This window comes from Pyrus communis, chromosome 9 (assembly GCF_963583255.1).
Source record: "Pyrus communis chromosome 9, drPyrComm1.1, whole genome shotgun sequence".
NCBI classification, from domain to species: domain Eukaryota; kingdom Viridiplantae; phylum Streptophyta; class Magnoliopsida; order Rosales; family Rosaceae; genus Pyrus; species Pyrus communis.
This window is the reverse complement of record NC_084811.1, coordinates 23,513,943-23,540,620: the sequence shown is the minus strand read 5'-3', so window position 1 is coordinate 23,540,620 and position 26,678 is coordinate 23,513,943. Positions and strand designations below refer to the sequence as shown.

The 26,678-nt window shown below is 36.2% G+C and overlaps 2 protein-coding genes and 1 pseudogene across 8 annotated transcripts; 1 reads left to right on the top strand and 2 right to left on the bottom strand.

Annotated features, from left to right (window-relative positions):
• Positions 1–2,927: 2,927 nt before the first annotated feature.
• LOC137744751 (sucrose-phosphatase 2-like) lies at positions 2,928–6,771 on the bottom strand. Of its 4 annotated transcripts, none has more exons than XM_068484541.1 (9): positions 6,616–6,771; positions 5,921–6,004; positions 5,536–5,835; positions 5,277–5,378; positions 4,953–5,147; positions 4,571–4,861; positions 3,648–3,834; positions 3,260–3,306; positions 2,928–3,177 (listed from the first exon to the last, which is right to left on the bottom strand). In XM_068484541.1, exons 2-9 carry the CDS (start codon positions 5,978–5,980, stop codon positions 3,082–3,084), a joined length of 1,278 nt encoding a protein of 425 aa, XP_068340642.1. In that variant the 5' UTR covers positions 5,981–6,004; positions 6,616–6,771; the 3' UTR covers positions 2,928–3,081. The 4 variants fall into 4 exon arrangements, with proteins under 4 accessions (XP_068340642.1, XP_068340646.1, XP_068340643.1 ...); XM_068484545.1 differs by having other exon boundaries at positions 4,592–4,861; XM_068484542.1 differs by lacking the exon at positions 6,616–6,771 and adding an exon at positions 6,491–6,511.
• A 3,233-nt stretch (positions 6,772–10,004) lies between these two features.
• Positions 10,005–14,323, top strand: LOC137744544 (prolycopene isomerase, chloroplastic-like; annotated as a pseudogene).
• A 3,056-nt stretch (positions 14,324–17,379) lies between these two features.
• LOC137745839 (ABC transporter G family member 22-like) lies at positions 17,380–23,978 on the bottom strand. Of its 4 annotated transcripts, none has more exons than XM_068485863.1 (11): positions 23,404–23,465; positions 21,061–21,134; positions 20,681–20,850; positions 20,146–20,381; positions 19,887–20,042; positions 19,538–19,721; positions 19,141–19,452; positions 18,772–19,059; positions 18,264–18,548; positions 18,069–18,176; positions 17,380–17,945 (listed from the first exon to the last, which is right to left on the bottom strand). In XM_068485863.1, exons 3-11 carry the CDS (start codon positions 20,765–20,767, stop codon positions 17,724–17,726), a joined length of 1,878 nt encoding a protein of 625 aa, XP_068341964.1. In that variant the 5' UTR covers positions 20,768–20,850; positions 21,061–21,134; positions 23,404–23,465; the 3' UTR covers positions 17,380–17,723. The 4 variants fall into 4 exon arrangements, with proteins under 4 accessions (XP_068341964.1, XP_068341966.1, XP_068341962.1 ...); XM_068485865.1 differs by having other exon boundaries at positions 21,061–21,131; positions 23,404–23,450; XM_068485861.1 differs by lacking the exon at positions 20,681–20,850 and having other exon boundaries at positions 23,404–23,978.
• Between the last annotated feature and the right edge of the window lie 2,700 nt (positions 23,979–26,678).

Below are 26,678 nucleotides of genomic sequence, written 5' to 3'. Positions count from 1 at the left end.
AGATTTGAATGTTTGAATTAAGTTGGTTTTCATCCCATGCTGTACGTACGTGTCGTGAAGGGCAACTTCGACTTTGACACGTGGGAAGTTGGATTGAGGGAGTCAGTACGTGTGGGTACGTGTGATCATGTATTCCTTTTTTATTTTTAATATTTAATTACTTTTTTTTAATATTTAATTAATTTTTTAATGGATCCCTTTTCTGGCCACGTCAACATTTAACAGCAAAAGTAACAGAAAAACTGACGGAGGTCTGACATTGGTGCAAATTCGTAAGATAAGGTATAACATTGTTAATTTTAAAAGATGAAGTATGAAAGTGTCGTGACACCAATAGTTGAGGTAATTTTTTGTACTTTACCCAATTATTTTTCACAGTTGCAATACATGATTTTCCGTTGCACTCATACATATTCGAGAAGGATTGTCGAAAATTAGCCTGTTTAATGTTGTCCTTGTCTTCACTTCTTTAGCATGCAACTCCACTCTTAGAGACTCTTCCTTTTCTACATTCAAATATTAGGCATCTCAACTTAGAGAAGTTTTTTATTGTGACCGGAACACGGAGGGTACACCACGTGTTTTTATATAAGTGGTAGGAAATTTTGTTTTTTAAGTTATTAACTTTTTAACACATATATCCCACAATTTGTATATTAACACATGGTGTACCACCTCGTATACCGATCACATTGAAAAAATTCTCCTCAACTTACGAGTTTGTCTCCCCTTATTGATGTGTGATTTTTTTTTTCCATAGTTTATTTGTTTGTTTGTTTTGCAACTTATTTTGCAGGTTCTTACCTTTTAAGTTTTGTTGTATAGGGGTTCGGTCATTTGCCTCCATTTTCTTCTTGTATTTTCTTTTGCTTAATAAGGGTCAGGTTTATGTTTTTCCTCTTTTTTATTATGTTCTTCTTTTCTCTTGCATTATGAATTTATGAGAGGTAAAGTTTTATATCCCCAGAATAAATGTAACTTCTTTTGTTCTCTATTAATGAAATTTTTGAGTAATTCCATTTGGAGTGCGTTCATGAGTCTGTCAAGAAGGTTGTACCAAAATTTCAACATTTTATTCCAAGGCGTTTGAACGTGGCGAATTATTTAAGGACCAGCACACAGTTCTGGCAGATTGGCCTATTAGGATTAATTATGACTTTTGGGCATGAAGATGATGTTTTATGAAGTTGGGCCCTTCTACAAAGTTGTAAAGGACGACCTGCTTTAAAACAAGACATCTTGTTCCAGTTTTAGAGCTGGTTTGGTCCAGAAACATGAAGGATTTCTGATTAGGCAGATTGCCAAGTTAGTTTAGGATTGTGATTTTAAGTTATCCTTTTTGGTTTTTTTTTTTTTGTTTTTTTGTTTTTTTTCTAGATTTTAAAAAGACCTTATCAAGGTAGGTTTCTCTAGATGCTGAGAGAGAACTCAACATAGGCTTGTGGTTTGCATATTTCAATTACTATGTGTTTCCATCCTTTTCTTCTCAAAAGTATTTACCTTGCTTTTTAATTATGGTTATGCATAACTAATTTCCTTTTGCTAGGACAAGGCTATAAACCTTACCATGAATATGTAGTTCTTTCAATTCACTTGTGAAATTATGCACGCTTGCTTTGAATTATTAATCATCGGTTTTAAACTATCTATATGTCTTAATGCTTGATCACCATTAAGATGTTTAGACAAGTAATTTGATGCAATTTATTTTCGAACATCACTTTGAAACTGAGGAGGGCTTCTTGTGATTGATAATTGTAATTTCACTTAAGGTGAGCATCATGCTCTTAGGGTTGCATGGTTTTTCAAAAGGCTTTCACAAAACTTAATGAGTCTTACATGTCTATATTTAATTTGAACATCGACGGATTGCATGTTAGATATACATTCTTGTTTGAATATTAAGAAGAGAATAGGCATTAGAAAAACCTAACTTTCAATGCATGCGTGTGGCAACTCATAAGTAATTAATAGAATTGCATAATATTGTTAATGACGACAGCTAAACCCTAGTCCTATTTATAGTTTGAATTTTCCAAAAACAATTTCATTCTTTTGTGTTTTTGCCAAGTCTAATTCCTTTTCACTTTTAATTATTTTGCTTCTTGTTTTATCTTTTAATTTCACAATCTCAATTCTTTTCTTAAGAATGTGTTTTAAATAATTAACTAATAATTGGTTCTAAAAACATTTTGTTCATATCAATCCTTGTAAAAATTGATATTGCTTGAACCGTTTCTACAATAATAATCTTATTCTCTTGCAAATATTTTTAAGTGTTTTTATCCCTACTTTTTATAGGTAAAAAAAAAAAAATCCTATTATATTAACTTCTCCTTCATTGGTGCCAAGCAAAGATAAGTGTCATGGTTCTTAACAACAATCAACCAAAATTAGTTGGAGTTTACAACATTATTTATTCTTTAAAAGTTCTTTACAAATAACAAATAACTAATCAGTCATCACCATGCGATTGCACAGAAAGTAATAATGCCTATGTACTTTGGTGCAGGTTCGATCCACACTGATCTCCTTTTTTCCCTAACATTTAACAATCTAACCTACTAATGCTAACGTTTATGGAAAAAAAATCACCATACCATTGCATGATTGAGTGGTCATTTTCATAAGGTTTTTTAGCCAAAATGGTTCCTGAGATTTCAAATCAATACAAATGGTCTTTTGAGATTGTTCACCATCAATCATTTTAATCATTCTGTGAATAGTTATGTTAAGTAAAAATTAAACTAACAAAAAAGAAATGTCAAAATCGCTACAATTCATGAAACTATGAGCCATGATTGCATGCAAATTTTACGTAGACGAAAGAATTTTCATTGATGACATCATTCTCATTCTTCTGTGTCATCTGTTTTAGTTTATGAAACGTTTATGTCGAACGAAGCCGATTGACAGCCTTACTGTTATTTCTTTCGAAGTGAATTATCATCCAGTAAACCATCTCCGTGTAGCTGATGATTAGTGATTTTTACCACAACTTGAATATTAAACATACACAATTATTTTCAGAGAAGAAATTTCAGGGTCTATAGACCTTTGAAATGAACCTGTAATCACAACTTAGAAGAACCACGTCGAATCATCTTTTGCTTCATATCCTTTGTACCACGTTTGGTGCACTCGAATCCAAGTGAAACCATCTGAAACACCAGAACCCTGAAACCCGATAATATGATCTTAGAAAATGTTAAAGCGGGAGTGCTGGAGGACATTAACCAATCACAATCTCATCTCTTACCTTTGAACTTATAACAGCAGTTCCCTTTGTTGCATAACGTTCTTCACCTGCAATCAGGAGTAGAGTCAACAGAGCAGCAGAAATGTGCACGTATATGGTGCTACAACCTAGATAGTCATGATACGTTTAAATATATACAACTTTTTCCTACAACGTCAATGACCAGGATTCGTGATAGTCCATAAAAAAGGATGCAATTTTATTTTCATTAAAATCTTCAAATGCAGGATATGAATAAGATATCGCATGTAGCATATTCCACGAAGCCGTCTCTCAGAAATATTAATGTTCTTAAATTCTAAAAGAATATTCATCAAATATTATCAACATGTTGGATTGCTCAATTGCTCAAATAGAAGGAGAAGAAGAGAAAGATGGAAAGTCTAACCGGATAATTCCCACTTATCGAACTTCACTAGCCATGTGTTTGAACCAACATGAGTAGCTAATACACCATCCACCCAAACCTGAAATTGTTTTCCCTGTTTGTCTCCGTAACAGTTTCTCAGAGCATTTATGCTGTCAGAAAGAGAGTGCTCAACTCCAGAAGGATGGACAAATGTACCAGATGGAGACTGACCCAAAGAAAACATAATTAAATGTTAGTAGCTGATGAGACGAACACAATTAAGGTGATGCAAAAGGGAAACATATGATGCGAAATAACTACACCAAAATATCCAAGGTCTGTTTATTTTTACGAAAGTACACAGAAAAAGTTAACTCAATCCCAGGATTTAACCCAGAATTAAACCAGAAAAATAAATGTTTTTACAGTTGTTTTCAGCGAATTGGAACCAAATGCTGACACTCAACAATTTTAAGGGTTCAATAATAATTTCAAAGGAATGATTTCTCTTTCTAAAGATGTTGTAGATTTGGACAATGCAGCATGCACCCAAGAAAATTGAGCAAGTTCACACTCTGGCATGCAGATAAGAAACCCATACACATTGTCCAAACATGACTGGTAATTTCATTTTTTTTCAGTTCACTATCTTCGTATATTTTGATGTCTTATAAAACAAAATATACCAAAATGTCAATAGTGATAAACATGAAGCATGCATGGTCAATGTCAATTGATCCCAAAACCTCATATCAGCTCTCATGTAACATGGCATCATACATGCTCACCTCCACTGCTTTGTCTAATCACAATACGACTAAGTTATATTTGTATAGAAATGAAGTATTTCCAAAGATGGAAAAGATGATAATTCTTCTGACAGCCTAAAATTATACAATAAATATAAAATGGTGTAATACCATAAAACTCAGTATTTAGGAGAAAGGAAGATATAAACATACGCAATCCGCTTTCATACTTGCCAAATAGATCTCTGAATTCTCAACTTCTGCGCGTCTCCATTTCTCATAGAACAAGAAAAATTTTACTAGTTCATGACCAGGATTTGGATTCTCCAGTTTATAGTCAGAAAAATCTGCAATATCCCTTGGGGGCAAACTTGGACCTAGCTTGAAGTGGCCAATGGCTTGTATGATTCCAGCTGCACATCTCTCTGTTGCATGAATAATCCTTGTGTTACCCTTAGCATTTTCAGCATGCCACTGCAACAATTCTTCTTGGGCATTGCTAACCTGCAGGATCAGCAACCAATTAATGTGGAAAACCTCATTTTGCAGACGGGGCTTAAATTTGAAGAAAAAGTTGAGCTACAAAGTTACAAACCATGACACCATAAACTTCTGGGATGCTAAAAAGCTCAGCATCATTTCCAGAGTCACCACAAACAAGAGTGTTGACGGGTGAACTTCCCTCACTCTTAAATTTCTTAAGCAAATATGCAAGAGCTTGTCCTTTGCCAGCACCTTGTGGTAATATATCCAAATCCATTCCTCCACTGTAGATTATCTTCACATCCAACTAACCAAAGATGAAGCAACAACTAGGTCAATAGAAAGAGCAACAATACCATCTGACACTCCAAAAGCAATAAATTTTCCTCTGGAAACAATTATACAGTTTTCGCTATCTAAGAGTTATATACATTACCCCATGCCTTTCAAAAACTTCTGAAAGAACCTTTGTCACTGCCTGAGCCTTGGCTTTCTCGACATAAAAGCTAACCTTGTGCGGCCGTTGCTCTGTTTCTGCCTGAATTTCACATAAAGTTTAATACTTCAGAAATTTCATTTGCATACTAGTTTCTTGTGTGCTCACTTCAGTTTAGTTAAATATAGTTCTCCATCAGAATTCACGGCATGACACAATGAGAGACACTCATCAAATGCGGATAACCTATAAAATATACCTGAAGTTTAAGCTCAGAAAATTTGCTGGCTTCCTCTTTGACTACGTTCCTATCCCATTTTTTATTCAGAACCTCAACCCAGCCATCATCAGGAACCATTGCGTTACCATATGTTATCTCAGTCCCCACAGACATTATTGTTATATCTGGTGTTAACATGGGTTTCTCTTTCCTCAGTTCTTTGTACAATGTCGGTGACCTTCCAGTAGAAAAAACCAGCAGAGAATCGTGACGGTAATTCGCCTCCCACAAAGAATTAAATCTAAGCAGGGAAAGGTTCTCAGTGTCGTGATGATCAACCTGCAATGGAAGCATTCACCACTAAAATTGCTGCAGAAAGGGAACGAAGCGAATCCACGATGACAAAACCAGTTACAGAACCTACCATTGTATGATCAAGATCTGAAACTATCATTAGCCGGGCAGGAGCTTCGAGCCGATCCATGACTATCCTATATCCAACGCAAACCTGCACCGAATTTATAATATACAAAAAAAAAAACATCCGTAAAACCATTCTAAATCCAAATTCAAACATCTGATTTCATTAAGATGATCCTCAATCAAATCCAAAGTTTGAAATTTAAAAAAAAAAAAAAAAAAAAAAAAAAAAAATTTGTTCTTCACCCAACTAATTTCAGAAGTTCAATCCGAGTCTTTTAAACAAAACAAAAACCCAATAGCTCTAATCTCCGAGTTTTCCCCCAGTTTCTACATTATTTTCCCGGCAACCAAACAGTCAGACAGAAAATGGGCCTAAACACAATGAATCAACACGATTGCGATGAAGAACAATTGAGATATTCAAATCCAAACACCATAATTCATTAAGATGATCCTGAACCAAATCCAAAGTTTCAACAAAATGAAACAAAAGATAAATTTTTTTTATTAAATCCCGAGTCTTCACACATTCTGAGGTCTGACGAACCTAACAAAAAGAAAAACTCAAAACCTCAAATTTTCTTTCACTTTCAACACAATTTTCCCGGCAACCAAACAGATTGACACAAATGAAACTAAACGCAACGAATTAACACGAAATGCGATGAACAATTAGGCAGGAAATTCAGAAATCACCTGGAAACTTGAGAGCAAAAAAGCGATTGGGAATCGAAGATTGGGATTATTATGTTTTCACGGAATTGGGGGAACAAGGGAGTGAGTGATTGAAAGGTACGCATTAAACGAGCCAAGCAGATAATGGGAAGCGAATTCGATCCAAATTCCTTGGCGCTTCTTTTGTGAAAGAATAGAGCTTGCATGTGAGCTCTGGACACGTGGCAGCTTGCGAAGGAACTCTGGGGCATGTGAAGTGGGGGTGGGGACCACTTTGGGGTACATTCGACGGTTGTGATGGCGTTGGGTTCAGAGGACGGTCATGATTGTATAAGATGAGGAGGGCCCGGGAGGGGTTGGGCATCGTTACAGGACGCGGGGACCCACTGTGACATGACGTTTACCGTTGATTCGGTAAGCTTTTGCACACTTGATGGAAGGACCCAAAAGAGAGGTGCAAAAATTTCAGGATAGAAGGTAAGCATATTCTCTTTACTTGATTTTTTTCATTTTTTTTTTTACTTTTTAATTTTGTCTTTCAATGTGTTTGGGATATGTTGGAATACAATCTGTATGTGTCCAAAATGGATAGAATAATCTGCCTAACACATTGATCTTCGAAAGCTATGGTAGCATTGGTGTGATGCCACACATAGATTTTTCGACAGTCAAGTTAATATTTTTATGTTAAGAATTCAAAGCAATATGTCATAGTTCCAGAACGTGTCTTTTACATTATTTTACGTATACTTTCGAACTTGACGTCAGGTATTAGGTGTCAGGTGTCAGGTTTGTGTAATTGATGGCCTTACACTTGCCCATAACTGTTAGGTCCATTCCCGATTTCTCTATGGAGTAGCATCAAAAGAAGAAGCAAGAGAGTTCAATGTCTTCCTCTTCTTCGAACATTGCTTTTGTTACCTACAAGGCTCTCATGCCTGATAGATTAAAGTTCTCAAAACATCCACTGACTTGAGTGTCAGAGGATTTTGGCTTGTGCCGAATAAGTATCCCTAACTCCTTGAAACTCTTTCTAATTTCCAATATTTGTCAAGTCCGACTGACTACTTCATCAACTGTCTCTAAGTAGGTTAGCAAATCGTGCTCCAACATGTTCTCATTTCCTCCTTTCTCTACAACAGCTTATACAGAATTCTTCTACGGCAAGCAAAGTTACAAAAATTTCAAAACCAAGCAGAATGAGCCTCATTAGGAAGATTTTTCACCACAAAGGGTCGAAAGAAAGTGCTTGCCCAACTCATGCTTTCGGGTTCAACCTCACCTCCTCTCCCGATAAATTAACGTAATAATATGCATTGGTGTCTTCAAAATCATAAAATATGCATAAACTCTATTTCTTCATAACTTGAGTGAATTTGTAACATCATGAATTCAAATTAAAGGTACTAGCCCATAGTTGGGTTGGGTCTACTGGGATGTATCCTTTACAGAGGTGGGAGTGAGAGCCCTTCATGAGCGTGTAGATATGGTGTTTGTGAAAATGACCACTCAATCATGCAATGGAATGGTGATTATTATTTTATTTTATAAACTTTAGCGCTAGTAGGTTAAATTGTTAAATTTTAGAGAGAAAAAGAGATCGGTGTAGATCGCACCATAATATATAAGCATCATTGTTTTCAGTGCCATGTCATGGTGATGACTAATTAGTTATTTATAAAAGTTCTTAAAAAAAACATAATGTTGTAAACTCCTACTAATTTTGTTGAACGTTGTTGAGAACCATGATGTGGAGCCAAAAATAATCACAAGGCGACACGTGGATTTTTGGTAAAAAGGACAAAGTTATCCCTGAGACACACCGGTTGTCCTACACGCGAGCAATAGACAATCATTCTTTAATCAAGCCAAGAGTGTCCAAAATAGGTAGCAAATTCCAAATTATCTCATCCATCCTCATCTTAGGTAATTACTTCATAACCTACAAATTATTCCATATAAATGGAGATTAATTGGCTAATTAATGGATTAATTCCTAATTAATCCATTAATCACCAATTAAATCACCCATTTTCACACAAAAAACCTCTGAGGGCCGGCCACCTCCATTCCCTATATATATGACCCTATTTTCTCTAAAAAGCTAGGTTCCACACTCTTGCAAAACTCCCAAAAACTCTCCAAACATTTTTCTCTCTAAATTCTAACTTTGGCATCGGAGGTTTTTCGGCCAAAGCCCCGCCCCCCCCCCCCCATTTCATCGTGAGTACGTGAGGCTCTTGGCCTTGACCTAAGGTGTTAATTGTTTTGTAGGTGCAATTTTGTCCAAGAAGAAGAAGGCGGAAATTTGCATCCACACATGACACTTATCTTTGCTTGTCAACAATGAAAAAGGAGGTAGTATAATAGGCTTTTTTCCACATGTAAAAGTAGGGATAAAAATACTTAAAAATCTTGTAAGAAAATAAGGTTATTATAGTATAAACTGTTCAAACAAGATCTTTCATACAAGGATTGATATGAACAAAATGTATTTAAAACCCATTCTTAGTTAATTATTTAAAACAAATTTTTAAGAAAAGAATTGAGATTGTGAAATTAAAAGACAAAACAAGAAACAAAATAGTTAAAGGAGAAAAATAGTTTGACTTGGTAATAACAGAAAAGAATGAAATATTTTTTGGAAAATTCAATTATAAATGGAACTAGGTTTAGTTGTCGTCATTAACAATCCTAAGCAATTATGTCAATTACTTATGAATTACCACACACATGCTTGAAGGTTAGGTTTTCCTAATGCCTATTCTTCTCCTGATGTTCAAACAAGAGCGTATATCTAGCATGCAATCCGTCTGCGATACTCAAATCAAATATAGACATCCAAGACTCATTAAGTTTTGTGAAAACCTTTTGAAAACCATGCAACTCTTAAGAGCGTGATGTTCACCTTGCAATTGAAATATGCAAACCACAAGCCTATGCCAAGTCCTTTCTCAATGTCACGTAGAGAAACCTATCTAAATAAAATCTTTTAGGAAACTACAAAAAAGAAACAACAAAAGGATAACTTAAAATCACAATCCTAAACTAACTTGGCAATCTGCCCAATCAGAAATTCTTCACGTTTCTAGACCAAACCAGCTCCAAAACTGGCCGAAATGTCTTGTTTTAAAGCAGACCATCTTTTAAAACTTTGTAGAAGGGTCCAACCCCAGAAAAAGTCATCTTTATGCCCAAAAGTCATAATTAAGCCCAACAGGTCAATCTGCCAGCACTATGCGCTAGTCCTTAAAATTTTCGCCTCATTCAAACACCTAGGAACAAAATGCTGAAATTTTGATACAGCCTTCTTGACAGACTCATGAACCAACTCTAATCGGAATGAATCAAAAGTTCCACCATTTCATCACTTTATGCCTAGAAGGAATGGATGGTTCTTAGTGAGAGGGATGGTTATACATTTGATGTTGGATCTTCTGTGATGTTTGGTTTCAGCGATAAGGTCAGTTGTAGCGAAAAGTTTTGATTTTTCCTTACATACATTGCGGTTTACTAGTTAGCTATATCACTTGAGTTGTAAATGTTTGAAAAGAACTTAGCCAGTCCATATGTCTAAAAACTAGTATGTAAAAAGTTGAAACGCTTTGCTCTGCTAATAAGAAAGCATGTAAAAGCAAGTGAAAAAGCTATTATCTTACCGAAAGGAAAACAGCATTACTAACAAGTAGAAATGATTAGTCCTCTCTTTCTAGTAGTTCAATGTATATTATACAATGTTATCGATGGCCCCTTCTTGACTGATTGAAATGTTACTTTGCGCATGATTTTGACTTTCTGTGAAAGTAGTTCGATATCTGTGGTGGAAATAATCATGTAGAAGTTCAAAGAATTTCTTTTCTTAATCAAAAGAACTCGTGGAAACTTACTGGAGGTTGGGAGCTAATACCATGAAGAGCATTGTATCCTTATAGAAACTCGTATGCATGGGAATGTAACAGCAGACATTCTTTATTCCACTATTTCCTGTAAAAACGCTACAGTGAGTTAACAAGTGACATTTAGAGCTTGAGGATCCTTGACGCTGGGGAAAAAGGAGAGATTTGTCCAAGGGCAGACACATGTCTGGATGGGAAAGTAGTCATTAACTGAAAATGTTTAAATTTACAGCAAAGCGGTCAAAGATAATTAACTCTCACGCGTGTTGTATATTTTGATATAACTTTATATTTTTCTTCTTTTGATGATGACATGGGGTTCTAATGTTCTAAGCATGAACTCCATCTTGTTGGCATTTTGTATTGGTTGAAGAACTCTTATTTGTATTATGTTCAGTGAGGCCTGCATTTTGTCAGTTTTGATATTTTCTCGTCAACTAGTCACTGAATTGGTAATTTGGCAGCTGTAGGTTGTGAGATGCCGGTAATTCCTGATCCGAATACCGTCCATTACCATCTACCCGATAATCTTTCCGTCCTAGTGCACAGAGAATACAGTGAATTTATTTCCGAACTTACTAGTAAATTTCCCCCTGAAAAGCAAGGGAATCTGAAATTCTATGGTGTATGTTGGAAGGTCTGTTCTTTTCTTTTTTCATATAATTTGCAAGTTGAGTGGGAGTCCCTTTGGGATATTTTCATTACTTGTAATTCAGAACTGATACTAACAGATTGTGTACATATGGATAGGTTTTCAATGCCTTGAACTCATTGGAACCGAAGTCACTTGAGGAGCCAATCTACCTTTTCGGACAGTTCTTTCAGAAGTCTGTTGAATGCTTGACACTTGGTAAGCATTAGTTTTTGTATTTATTTATTTTTCACTGCAATGAATTTAAAACCTAAATTCGAGTCATGTTGCAAGATATAAGTTAGCCTTTGGTTTGTTTTTCCAGCTCTACCTTGGATATATTTCAGACAACAATGTAGTAATGTGTCCGTAGGATTAAATCACTGATTAAAGTAATTGAAACTGGGTAAAAATGCATCCCTGATTGATCGATGCTTGCAGTTATCCGATGAGATCTATTGATGCTGTTACTGGTACAGAAAACTTAAAAAAAAAATAACAATAAGACTTGGGTTTGTTTGGGGCGAGGATTATTGCACTTTTGTTTCATACCGTTAATCTAGCTTACGTGATGGGTATCTATTGCAGCCTACTATTTGCCTCAAAATGCTGGGGATATAGCTCGCAAATACATTCAGGATCCCCAACTGTTGTCTTTCATAGATGCGGAGGTGGGTTGTTTGATCCTATTGAAATTCGTATTTATGATTTTATATCATTTATTCATTTAGTCGTCTTTGGTGGTCCACCAATGGTCTTCCCCTCCATCTCATAAAAAGTTTTACGTTTGTATCCACAGTGTTTTATTGTGAGTACACCAATGATCAATGCAAGCATGGTAAGATTTTCAAGTTGCTTTTTGGGTACTATCTTGTGTATTTTCCTCTTGTTTTTTTGTTCTTTATGTTTTCGACAGGTTATGTGTGACAGGCATTATGGTGGGATTAACTACCTTGTTGGTGGTGTTGGTGGAATTGCAAAGTCCTTAGCAAAAGGTCTGGTAGACCAGGGCAGTGAGATACTTTACAAGGCCAATGTTACTAACATCATAGTTGATCAGGGCAGAGCGGTGAGTTCAAATTAGTCTTGGATATGTGATGCAAAGATATGTATTCTTTGCTTCGATAAATGGTATTTATATTTGTCAAAAGATGATTTTGTTTATGTTATTTTAGCGTGCATGTAGTAGGTTTGAGTAAGGCTTTCAGACAGGAGGGGATTCTTTGCAAAAACCATAATATCAAATGCTACAAGATGGAATACCTTTGGTTAGTGCTACCAGCAGTTGATTTATTGGATGATTGTTGTTTGCTGCTGATTGTTGTGCTGTTATATGTAGCTCGTTAAAGGAAGTCTAATTACCTTCAACTTTATTTTAGGAAAACTGATAAAAGGAGACCAGGTTCCGAAACAAGAGGAAGATTTTCAGAAAGTTTATGTTAAGGCCCCATTTCTCTTTCCATTCACATGGGGGTGAAGGTTGAGGTTCTGCCACCAGAAACAGATTGCCACCATTTTGTGCTTGAGGTACCATTGTTTTTCCTTTTCAGTACCATCATTTGCTAGGAAATGTTTGCGATAGGAATGCTTTCGCTCATCTGTCTTCTTTGTCTTCCATCTTTTTCGGGATGATTGGACAAAGTTAGAAGAGCCTTATGGAAGTATATTTTAAGCATTCCAACTGTTCTTGATTCATCATTGGCTCCAGAAGGACGCCATATTCTTCACATATTTACAACCTCTTCCATAGAGGACTGGGTGGTAACCATCTGTTGTCAAGGTTACATTGATTCCTCCCCTACTCTCTTTCCCTAGCCGGCTAACCCCCTCCTTGTACATATGCATGTGTAACTTGAGTAACTAAAGAGGTTAAGATTTCTATATAGGGACTCTCTCCAAAGGACTACGAGGCAAAGGGGTTTGTAGCAGATGAAATCATTCGCAGATTAGAGAATAAATTATTTCCAGGGCCCAAATCGTCCATCGTTTTTAAGGAGGTAATACTGCACCCTATTCACTTCTAATCTATATCAAGCAGTTGAGATATCTGAAATAGTGTTACGGTTGTGAGCCTTGTGACATGGAAAGGAGAGAGACGGAGCGGAAGATGAGAGGAAATTACCAAAAATGTTTGAGAGCTTAGCACTTCTCACCCTCGAGTAGGACTTATATATTTATTAAAATACGTGTTTATTCTCTTCAACTTAACAAATGTTCTTCCTAAGGGGCATTTGATTTTAGGCTCTCTGCTTTCTATGAGCTTACCTAAGCTGATTCCACAAAATATGCCCTTCTATGGGTGAATACTTTGGTATGCTTAAGGTTCTTGGATTCCACAAGTTTTAGTTTACACTATTTGATACGATCATTGAAAGTTTCTCCAATCTTGGCAGGTGGGAACGCCAAAGACGCACAGGCGGTACCTGGCTCGTGACAAGGGTACTTACTGACCAATACCGCGTAATACTCCTAAAGGATTATTCGGAATGCCATTCAATACAACAGTAAGTTCAATTACGATATAAAACGGATGTTTTAATAGTCATTGATTTTAAGCATACTGAACAAGGTGTGCTATGATATGATGAAAATTGCAGGCTATGGATGGTCTTTACTGTGTTGGTGGTAGCTGCTTTCCAGGACAAGGAGTTATAGCCGTATCCTTCTCAGGAGTAATGTGTGCTCATCGAGTAGCTGCTGATATAGGTATTTTCTCAGTGCTTTTCTTTCCCTTTTTTTGGGTTAGTTTTGTAATCTGATTTTACTCTTGAAAATAAAATTTAATGGAACAAAAGCGCCACTGGCAGCTCCTCTTTTTGAACCAAAAGAGGCATCGTGGGCACCTCCTACCTCCTTCTCGTCCCTAGAAAAAGCCTGCCACGTTGGGTCTTGATGGGCAGTCTTTTCTTTTCACAGCATAGTAAATTAGAGTAAAAAGATGTGGAATTAAAATATTGATAAGGGTAACAGCATATTTTCATTAACAAATAAAATATCGGGGTGATGAAGGAGCAAACAGACGGAGTTCAAATGGAGCCATCCATAGGTGATTGGATGTGTAGAACTGTTTAGAGCTTTTATGTTGGTTTATTTATTTAATTTCCTTAATTTTTACATTTCTTTGCCAGGGCTTGAGAAGAAGTCCCCAATATTGGATGCTGCCCTCCTTCGACTTCTTGGATGGTTAAGAACATTAGCGTGAGACTTCATACAGGACAATATGTAATGCAGCTTGGCATTTTGGCTGCAGATGCATTCTTCTTTATCACATAACACGGTAGCTCTAATAGCAGGTTGGGGTATATTATCTTCCAAACTATTTAGCAGCGATAGACAGCAGGTTTGACGTGTCAATAGGATAATATAAGATCATTGACCCCTTTGGCTGGAACGGCGCGTATATATCTTGCTTGTAAGTAGCATTCTTATGCAGCAGATAGACGCGTATGTAGCTCGTTATCATATTGTTTATACATGAGCTGTAGAGAAACTGTACAGTGGTCTCCATGCGGTATGCAGCACAACCTTTTCCTGCCAAATCTGTAAGCTGATGGTTTTTCTCTTTACTTGCGCTTTCTTCTTTCTCAAGAAATGTATATTTATAAGTGGCAACTCTATAAACTGCCTTTGATGAAATCAATCTATAAAAAATTTACCTTCGGTTTGCACTCTTGCCATCTCTAATTGAATTTAACAAAGTTAATTCACGAGTTAAGTACAACCATATGAGTCGATATTACAATTGAATATGGAGTACAATTACTCGTCGGTTAATACAATCATACGAGTCGATTGCAATTGACATACATGAGATAAAGTTTACAAGACATATTGCATTTAAATTAGGGATGACAATTCTAACCGTTAAACCCAATAACCGTGGATAACCACCCGAATGGATTAGATTTTGGTATGAAAATTCGGGTATATTTTGGATATGGGGAAAGACTGTGAATAATATTCGGTTATGGTTTTGGATATGGTTATAGGGATCCCCAAACCGTATCCGTCCCCAAATCCAAACTAAATTATATATAATATAATAGCATTTATATAAATATAATATATATATATATATATATATATAGTTTTTTCACCGAATCCATTACCTTGAGAATACAAAAGTTGCACTGTGTGAGTTGCATTTTGTAGGCAAGTTAAAAAGTTTTGATATAAATCAAAATCTATGAGAATCCAGACCAATAGTACTTATAGGAGATATCAAAGATCAGCCAACATTATCAATGTTTAGCTTTAATTTTTATACTCCATAAGATCTATTCATTAAATCATTTTATACATCAAATATTTAATGACGAAATTAATATTTACTAAATTATCATGCATCAATTGAACGAATATATTTTTTGTATTGACAAAGATGCGTATAACCGTTAATTGATGATGAATCCGTTACCCGGTGGGTATGGTTATGGATAATACCCGATGGTTAATTGGCGATTATGGATATGGTTAATTTTCGTGGTTATGAGGATGGACATAGCATTTTCATCCCCAAACCAAACCGTTGCCATCCCTAACTTAAATATTTTAAAATCATGTAATTTAAGCCTTCCAGTTGGTTGACCTACTTAACCCTTCATTAAAATTGATGACGACCATGAGACTCGTTTTTTAGTTGACTAGGAAGCCACATTTGCATCACATAGACTAAAAATAGTCATGAAGAGCAGTACAAGAGGAAGCTTGGAGTCCAAGTCTCACTGAGCAATTATTTGCTGAAACCCAAGATGTGTTTGCTCCGACTGCTTTTGGGATTGCTGCAAATGGAGCAGTACAAGAGGAAGATTGGGTCCAAGTTTCATCGAGCAATTACTTGCTGAAACCACCAAGACGTGTTTGCTCCAACTGCCGTTGGGATTGCTGCAAATGGAGCAGTATAAGAGGAAGCTTGGAGTCCAAGTTTTACTGAGCAATTACTTGCTGAAACCCAAGACGTGTTTGCTCCGATTGCTTTTGGAATTGCTACAAATGGACGAGTACAAGAGGAAGCTTGGAGTACAAGTTTCCCTGAGCAATACTAGCTGAAACCCAAGTTGTGATTTTTCCAACCGCTTCTGAGATCACGGCTGACGGAGGAGTGGAGGAAGCTTGGAGTCCAACTATGGTTGAGCAATCGTTATTTCGAGGACAGCTACGGGAATGATTTGTTTATCAATGCACCTATTATGTGAGATGTTAGAATTTTAGTTTCTTCGAAGATTTGTTCGAAAATATTGGTCCTGGTGATCATATATGTGAACTGACTCGGTTAGTCCGGTAACTGATTTTCTTTTCCACTTGTACTTTTGTTGGTGCCAAAACTCGAACGGAGCTTGACACAGTTCAACACTTATTTTTCCCAAGTGTTTCTTTCGATCTCAATGCCACGAGATGACTTGAGAGAGAGAGAGAGAATATGCATGCCACTGTTGGTACCTACAAGATGAACAAAACGGGCAATCCTCGAAGGAGGAACGAACCAATTTTGGAACAAGAAATGCAACTCTTGCACTGTGACTCTCAGGAGGCAATGCACTAAGAAGCTGCTCGTCACAGGGCGTCCTGAAAACCCCTTCTCTGAGAAGCAGTCTTGCTCTCCCAAACAGTTTTCCAAGTGTGTTGGATCACGCCAGGAGGCCAATTCTGGCCAGCTGCTTCTGGGAAAAACTGTTGCATCATCCTCTCAAGCAACTGAAGCTTTGTACCACCCCGCCCTCTTGAAAAAAGTTGAGGGCGCGCGCATCGTAGTTGATCAGGGTAGAACCGTGAGTTGAAATTTAGTTTGAAAAGTGACGCACAGATAATAGTTCGTTGTTTCAATATGTAGTATTTATATTTGTCAAAAGATGATTTCGATAAGGAAATCTTTGCCAAAACCATAATATCAAATGCGACTAGATAGAATACCCTTGGTAAGTGTGACCAAGAGTTCAAGAATTTATTGGATATGGTCGTTATTTTCTGCTGATTTGTGTTGTTATATGTAGTTCTGATTGTTGTGTTGTTATATGTAGATCTTTTAAAGAAAATCCAATTACCTTCAACTTTATTTTATGAAACTGATAAATGGACACGAGGTTTCGAAAGAAGAGGAAGATTTTCAAAAAGTTTATGCTAAGGCCCCATCTTTGTTTCCATTGATGTGAGGGTAACAACTTGAGGTACTTTTGTTTAATTTGCAAGTTCTTGGTTGTGTACTTAATTAATCGTTTCACAGAAACAAAGATTTAACAGTTTGAACACAAAAACGTTTCTGGTAGTTCAGCAAAGTTCATTCATGAGTTAAGGAAAATCATACGAGTTTTCGTTGATTAAAATTGACAAACAAAGTACAGTTTATGATCTGAATTCCACTGTTATCTAGAGTTTACATATTCCAAAATAACTCTAAAGTCTTTCTCTCTCCATACAGTGTTTTGGCTATTAGCCAGCTAACCAATCTATATGATCTTTTACCTGCTGCACTACATAAATTTGACAAAGTTCTTAGAACAGAGAATACATAAGGTGCAGATCAGTGGAACCTCACCAGTTTCCTCAGTTAATTCGAAACTTATGCTTAGACGATGGCTTTTAAAAGATGCAGGCTTCCTTGAATACTATGCCCCACCTTGAAGCTTCATTCTTCGCAAAGAAAGGTATGCCAAGAGCCGGTATCCAAAAACCATGGCTACAAGGGCACCAACTTCTGTTAAACCGCAGTCTGTGGTCAACCCGTGAACAGTCGGTGCGATGTGTTCGTACTGCACCTTAAGAAGAATCCTGTATGTGTGGTAGTCAAAAGACATGTACCGAATCCAAGATATGAACACCGGAACTTCCTACAAAATTATGAACAATGTGTTAAAGACTCTTAGGTATAATTTCCAATCTCAGGAATTATAATTTTCACTGATAATTTTGTTGACAAAATATAGGTTTTTAATAAAGGATTGCATGCTTACTTTCACAAAGAACCCTCCAGCAAGCATGAATGTCATCACAATTACTGATGCAAGAGTTGTGGCTTTCTTTAGGTCCATCAATGTAGCTCCGATAGCAAGTCCAAGTCCCTGTTCCGCATCCATTTGTAATTAGTTAACTATGGCAGTACAAATATTCATTGAATTTTCTCAACTAGTAGCTGAAAATAGGCATACCTGTGCTGCCACAATGCAGAGGAAAACCGTAAGCATGCTTAGGAAGAAGGTTTCAGCACTCAGCCTTAAGCCAGCCATGAAATATACAACGACGAGGAACATAACTGGTAGCATTAGATCCAGTGGGAGGTCACTAGTAGTCCTAGAAGCAAAATATGCACTTAATCTGTACATGTCAGCCGATCGTTCCTTCACCAGCATTGCTTTTTCTTGAGGAAATGTGAAGATTGCTGTGAAGACGGGTAAAAATCCCCAGAAAACAGAAATGAAGAAAAGCAACCCTGCCTGCAATTTGGGGTTAAGTTTGTAGGTTTAGAACTGATTCTATACTCCATGAAGTGGCCGACTATTTGTTAAGTAGTTGTGTGTGTGTGTGTGTGTGTGAGTGTAAATTGAGGAAGGTTTGAGTATCAAGGGAGAGATTTTTCAGTGTGATGATCACACTAAAAAATTTCTTGTATTGAGCGGGTCAGTTAACTTTTATTTATTTGACAAGAAAAGGATTTACCTGATCCTCCCGGCCTTTGGGATTGTTAGCATCTGACTGCCACCAGAGCAAGCCCAAAACCATCGCGGTGGAGAGCACTTGGGTGAATCTCAACCAGCTGAAGTAGTCATGCCTCCTTTCCTTAATTCCTCTCCAGAACAAGATAGAAAATTGCTCCCACCAGCTTGTTCCCCATTCTCGCTTCGAAAATGACATCTTTGACTTCAGTTCCTCATCGATGGGAAGGGGAGCCATAAGCTTCTTCTTCTCCTTGTTTGCAACTTGTGCCTCGTATGACTCCACAAGATACTGCTTCCAAATAGAAACACCAGATAAGTATGCTTTCCATTTCTTGTTAGCAAAAAATCACTCGTGTCTCGTAAGATTTACCTCATGCACAACTGCTGGAGATAGCTTTCCATTTCTTGTATCATCTGCTTCTGAATTTCCCATTTGCACCTTATCCTCTAATTCTGATGGTACTGAAATATCATTTAAATTTCCGTTTGCAAGGTCTAACAAGAACTCTGCTGGGTTCATGGCAATAAGTGGAGAACATCCTATGGATGAGAAGTACACCATTGCTTCTGATGCTTTTCCAAAGTAGAGCAAGCTTCCCTTCCCAAGAAGGATCAACTTGTCAAATTTGTGGAAGAGTCGACTTGATGGCTGGTGGATTGTTGTCACCACAGTCTTGCCAGCCTGCCACATAAACAAAGTTCACTTCTTCGTGTTCATATTACTAGTAGAGCATTGGCATCACTGAATGTCTATTCTAATTAAATACCTCTGCTATGTCTTGTAACATCTGACCAATTCGCAGTGCAGTTGTAGAATCCAAGCCGGAAGTTGGTTCATCCAGAAACAGAAGAGAAGGGTTGATTAGGATCTCATTGCCAATGCAAACTCTCTTCCTCTCTCCACCTGATACCCCACGGACAAGGGAGCCACCAATCATAGTGTCTTGACACCTGTGCATATCAAGAATTTTTGCATGTTAGCCTTTTAATCTAGTAAGAAAATTGATACTTTCTAACATAGTCTTCGTCATATGTCTATTTATCGATCAGGGAGTCCATTTATGACAATGCATAACGGAATTCCAAAATCCAACAGAAACTGGTAGAAGAACTGACCTCTCTAAGCCTAGCTCACAGATGACATCCATCGCTCGTTTTTCCTTCTGCTCTTTTGTCAATGTCTTTGGCAGCCGTAGGAGGGCTGCATATGTCAATGTCTCTTTCACCGTAAGGTGAGGAAATAGAACGTCATCCTGAGTCACGAACCCTATCCTGCCATATGTTTCATGTTATGTATGAACACTAGAAACATAGTTTCTGTTTCTCCTAATCTATGTAATCATCAAGGTGAAAAAACTTGGTTCCAGATTCATACTTGCTCTTTAGGTACTTGGAATATGTCTGATCATTGTAAGTAATTGAACCACCGACATTGGCTTGGCTTCCCCTGCCTCCAAGCAGATTAAGGAGCGTGGTCTTTCCACTTCCTGAGGGTCCCATCAGGGCCAAAACTTCACCAGGGTTAACCAAACCAGCAATCCCATTCAAGATATACTTCTCTTCAGTTGTCCTCATTCCTTTGAAAATGACCTTGTATGTCACATCTGTGAACTGAGATGAATAAACCACAGCAAGATTTAGCCTTCATTACTACGATTTATGACTAGCTAATTCTATACAATTCGAATTTTCGCAATGTCAAAAGATGATAATAACTTTCCAGGAGGATTAAAATATCAGACTGTCCATACCCTTCTTTCCTCAGATGCTTGTGGTGCACCTAAACCTTAATCAATGCCGGTTTCTAATCTAGTTTTCGAAGGGTGTAAAACCCGCGACTCGATTTAGTTCTAGAACCCTATCTAAAAGCAGATTATGTGATTTAGTTATACATGATCAATATGAAGCACCTTTTTCTGGTTGGAAAGAAAGGGCAAGTCTTGTACAAACAAGTCACCGTGAAGAATGAAGTTCTGTACAAGACTGAACCTGACCATGCTTATATATTGCTAGCCATGTTCTATGGACCGCCCTTTGATGTGTCTAGCTAGATGATCAATCTCCTTCCTTAGTTCCTTGCCTGCTCAAATAGACAGTAAGCATCACATCAATTTCTCATCGAGCGGTACGATTGAACACGTACAGGGTTTTTGAATCGTACACCGGTAGATGCAGTTCGCAAACATTGCAAGGGTTTTGGGATAAAAAGGAGAAGGAAAGCATACATGGAAAATATGGCAACTTGTAAGCTTGTAACTTGTGTACGTAAATACTTGGAAGGAAGAAAAACCTTGAGATATAATGGCAGTGTGGGTTCTGTTTGGAATTTTGGCTTCCTGGTGATGCCAGCTTCAAGATATTCTGCTGCAATAACAATTACACATCTCATTTTATTAAACTATAATTTAATGTCAAATAGATTTAGACATAGTATATTTACTTCAAAATTTTATTTCTCTTTTGTTCTCCATGAACAATAATCTTCCACATCCACGGGTTCTCATTTTTAGTATACATATTTTTTATACAAATTTATATTTTTAACCTAATAAATAAAATAAAACAAATTAATATCAAATTAATTATTCACGAATTTTAAATCTCTAATACTAAACTAATAACTATAGTAATAAGTAGCTTTAATATTTTAGTCTTGAGAATCTTCTTCAAGGCCAAAAGCTGTCTTAGTAGACTACATGCCAAATTACTACATCCCATAATTCCCATTAGACAACAAACACATCGTCAAGGATTAAAGTCTCATTTCACCCATATTCGGGACCCACATATGACTGGTTTTTCTTCAAGTCAAAAACATGATATCAGTTCTCAATTCGATCCAATCCTAACGTTTGAAAGAGAAGTAAAACAAAGAAAAATGGGGAAGATATGGTTACACAAACAAGACAAGACTTGATACTTAATTTTATGTATTGCTTATGAAAATTTTTAATTTGATTTAATGTATTCTAGTTTAATTTTTGTAAAATAATGGTATAAAAATCAAATTTTTAGACTCTTTTTTTGTAAATTACGTGTATAACGATTGATGATTACATTTATTTTTTAAATTCTTTAAAAAAATTCAACAACTAACTGTCATATCATATCAAGCACGCAACAAAATATGATCTAAAAATTTGTATATTTGTAAGTCTCCCTTCCATTTTCCATTTTGTACCATTTTCCATTTTTGTACGCAAGATTTCATAATCAGTTTGTGGAAGGAAGACAGTTTTCGTGCATTATGGGAGCAGTGGGGCCCCGTTCTAACCAGCTCCATATTTCCATGTCACTGTAAAGCACTGTGTTCATCTTTTTTAAAGTCATAGGCTGCGTCTGTGGCCTCTTTGTCTCTACCCACCGACCAAGTACCGATTGAACACCCCAATCATTTACTCAGAAGCTCACCTTTTTTTTTTTTTTTTTTTTTTTTTTTTTTTTTTTTTTTTTTTTTTTGGTTGTCGGTGGGGGTTTCAATGCTAATAGATGAATTTTAGTTGTTAAATTTAATTTTCAAAACTGTTAAATAATTTCCAGGTTTTATTAGGAGAGTGGAGAGTAACATGCACCATAAATTTACAAAATAAAAAAACAAACAAAGCCAAAAAATATTATATGCAAAAACATGTGTAACACATTACATATGCACACCACACTCAAAATTATAAACTAACTTATATGCGAAATTCGACCTGCCCTTGTATATTAGCTCTTGTATTAGCATAATATTCCTCAACTTATAGTTTTTTTTAAATCTTTATAGGGGTTTTTGAACTTTAATCCTTGAAGAATATTAAAAGTTAACAAAAACCTGGTGTTAGATTGGATATTAATTTTAGTCCTCTAATGTGTACTTAATTCAAATTTATATTATATTTTTGTTTTAATATTTAATAAATATCTTGTTTAATATCATTACATTAAAATTAAAATTATATATTATTATACACATTTTAATTCATTATATTTATTTTACTTCCTCTAATTAGTGTACCTAAATATCCGTATCATAATATATTTTACTAAATTAGTGTACCTAAATGTCGTACCTAAATATAGTGTAGTGAATTAGTGGCACATAAGAAAATATGTAAAAACATAAGTGTACCTAAAAATTATGTACCTAAATATATGATACTAAACTAGTGTACCAAAATGACGGTACCTAAATATATTATAATAAACTAGTGTACCGAAATGTCCGTACCTAAACTTATTATACTAATCTAATGTACCAAAATGTTCGTACCTAAATATATTGTAATGAATTAGTGTGCACCGAAAATCTTTACAAAAATATTTTCTTATATAAGATACTTACCATAATGAGAATTAAAATTTATAATATTTTCATAAAATTTAATTTATGAACACCATAAAATTATAAATAAAAAAGAGAGACATTTAATATGTTGGCATTAAATAGAATCTAGGACTAAAATCAAATTTTAATCTTGTATAAGACATTTTTCTAAACTTCATCTTATTTAAAGATTAAAATCTAGTTTTCTAATCTTTATATGCATGTGGGTGAAGAGCATGCACCATATGCATTAACTGTTGAGACCTTTTTTGTGTGTGAAAATTACCAAGCATTTGTTTGAAATTTAATGAAGTGTTAAGTACTTACGTAAATCATCGTCGTCGCTGGAAGGCTTTGTGTCGGCGATATCATCAGCAGGCACAGTGAAGCCGGTGAAAGAGAACGAAAATCCTAAGCTGGCGCTAGAAGCGCGGCTTAAGGCAGCGCCGCTGCTGATCTCATCCATGTCCAGCTTCATTTGGGCGCTCCTGGACTTCCTGATGCGTGAGTTTTTGCCAACACTGCCACTACCACGCCCGGGTGACGCCCCCATCATGCGCCGGCTTGACTTCCTCGACAGTGTTGATCCGCCTTCAACCGTCGAAATGGCTTCGCCCGGCGGAGGTGACTTCAACTCCGCAGCTACAGTTTCCACCAATTGTTCAGACTTGGTCCTTGCCAACCCAGATGAGTTTGGTTCCTCCATCCTTCACCAAAACAATAAGCACAGTTTAGTGAATTTCATGTGCATGCAGGTGATATATAATTGACCAAAAACGAGATGTAACTTTACTCAATGAGTGAATGTGATGCTAAAATTACACTTACGATTTGGAAAAATAGAAGCACCAATTTTTTGTTGGTAATGTTTTTGATGAGGTAGGTTTATATCTATAGTGCTAACAAAGTTTATATAGTGTAAAGTTGGAAATGAATACACACCACAAATCGGCACTTTAAGATAGGAGCATAAATGATGACATGTTAGAAATTTAAAGAGAGAACTTTCTGGGACTCCACTAGAAAAATGGAGAGAGGAAAGGGAAAAGGAGGGGCGCATGGTTCATATATATACAGATACCTAATTATGAATTAATCTTCCTTAATGTCTTTAGTGTGTATATAAACAAATTAAAGATCCAGAAGTAGAAGAAAATAAGTTGGCCAACATCACAATACACCTGTGAAAGTTCAAAATTAAAATGTAATGGAACTCTAGATCGAAAGAGATCTAGTTGGGTTCATTTGCATCATAATATACTTGACATGGTAACAGTGTAATTTTATTTTGTTTGGTCAACCGGAGATTTTATAACCAAGTCCAAATGAATATCGTACGAAGATTATGCAAATGCAGGTAAACAACCGCTTCATAAAATGGGAATATGACTGATTATAAGGTAGCTAGGAAAAAGATAAGGGTAATCCAAATATATCTCCATGCCTTGTTCTTAATTATTTGACAGAAGAGGAATGAGCTGAGAGTAAGAATTGCTACAAGGAGAGAGCCACTTTTGGTGTTTGGAGGTATGAAAATATGATGATTTGGTCTCAACTGGTGTGTACCCCTTCTTATAGAGGGGGCAATATGCAGTCAGAGTGGGAACGTGAATTACCGAAATACCCCTGAACTTGGCCATTATTTATCAAAAACATGTAATTCCATAATTTGATAATAACTTGACTCGAACATATAAAATATTAAGAGATATGATGATAAATGGATGGAGCAGCGATATCAATCAATCAATCAAAATCTGAACTCGTTGAGTGAGTCCATCCATGCATCATTGTCGTACACGTGTTAGGACGATTTTTTGTAGCTGTTTTTTTTTCGTGGAATTGAATCTGCAGATTTTGTTCAATTGCTAGCATTGCTGTGAGTGATCAATTGGGAAACTTTTGACATTGATGATGTTTAACCTCATTAGGGTGGATGATGTGCCGCCTAATCAAGTATTTGTTTGCTTTGTTTGGAGGGCCTGCATGTCTCTGCAACATGAGGTCTTGGTTTGGTCTCAGGTTACCCTTTGAACAGGGCACCAAATTTTTTTTTTTTTTTTTGGTAATTTGCTCACAAACGGTTCACGTTTTTCCTTCTCAATATATATACAGTTATAATTAATTTTACCGTATGTGTCTCTAATATTGGCGTATGCTGACGTAGGATTGCAAATACAACCATATAATATACAACATTGTTCAATCGATACTGCAACGGGTTGAGTAAGCGTTTAAGGTTTAGAGTTTCGAATCTTTACTTAGATTTAACTTTGTATATATGCATGTAAAAAAATTGGTATTAATTATGTGTAATTTATTAGATTTAAAATTTCCTTCGTAATTGGTCGGCCTACCACAATTTTTTTACTAATTAATCAACTTTCAAGGAATACTTCAGTTATTTTTAGCACATTCCTATGCTTTAAGAGTGAAAGACTTGTACGAACGAAAAGCTAAGCGGAGCAAGAAATAATAACACAGACTGCCATATTTATATCGCCTGGCATGCATATGGTTTTAGCATGCAAAGAGCATGATAGGCATTAGCATGCAAAGAGCAATTCATGATATATGTTGAGAAAACAAAAGAGTGAGGGAAAATACATTATTTTCGTACATCAAGTAGAGTGAATTCGTCACATCTAACAGTTAAAAAGAGTGATTAATTATAGGTCTTACAGTTTTGTGTTGCACAAATTTTGTATAATTCAACCTTTTTTGTCCATTTTCCGCAACATATAGATCTTATTACAAGTTTTTTTTTTTTTAAATTAATTTGATGAAAGGGTTATTAATTACAAGTCTAGGCAATTGCATCTTTAGCTTGTGCTCGGCCAATGGTCTAAAGATAAAAAGCTTATAATTCTATTGTGCATCACATATTAACGAAAGAGAAAAGTAAGATGAGTGCGTATCATCTATATGCAGATATGAATTGAACTACAAATTTACAATTAGGGACAGAGAATGACAAAAGTTCCCTTTTGGTTCTAATACATGTTAGAATTTTCACAAATGGTTATTCAATATCACTGAATTTGCTCTTTGTGGTTGGGGTGTGTTTGGCCAAATTTCTATAATTCCCCACCGAAAGTGTCATTGCAATCTAGATAGAACTATACGTAGCATCTTCGAAATTATTTTGCCAAGTTGGGTAGGGATAATGCCTTACCCTACTAGCTTCTTTATATCTTGACCAATGATAAAGAAAAAAAAATTGATACATCCAATAATTTTCGTAAAGAGTTTAAAGGGTATATATAGTAGTATTTCAGGGTACTTTCTAGGGTTTCTATGATGGACCATCGGGTGATGGGTGTGCAGGAAATAGCTGGAGGAGTGAACAAAATGTTGGCCCCCAAAAGGACATTTTTGGTGGTTCCTGATGGTAAGGATTAAGGGGTTGTTGCTGCGGTGCTTGTTCCATGGTTGGTCACCATCGAATTCGATTGCTCCATCAAATCCTTGCCTCGTGGCTGTTGGCACCCTAAGATTAACTATCCTAATAATTGACCAGCTGCATGAATTGATTTTATTCGCATCCTAAAGGATTATCCATTTTAGCTGAACAAATCATCAAATTAGAAAGTAATATACAG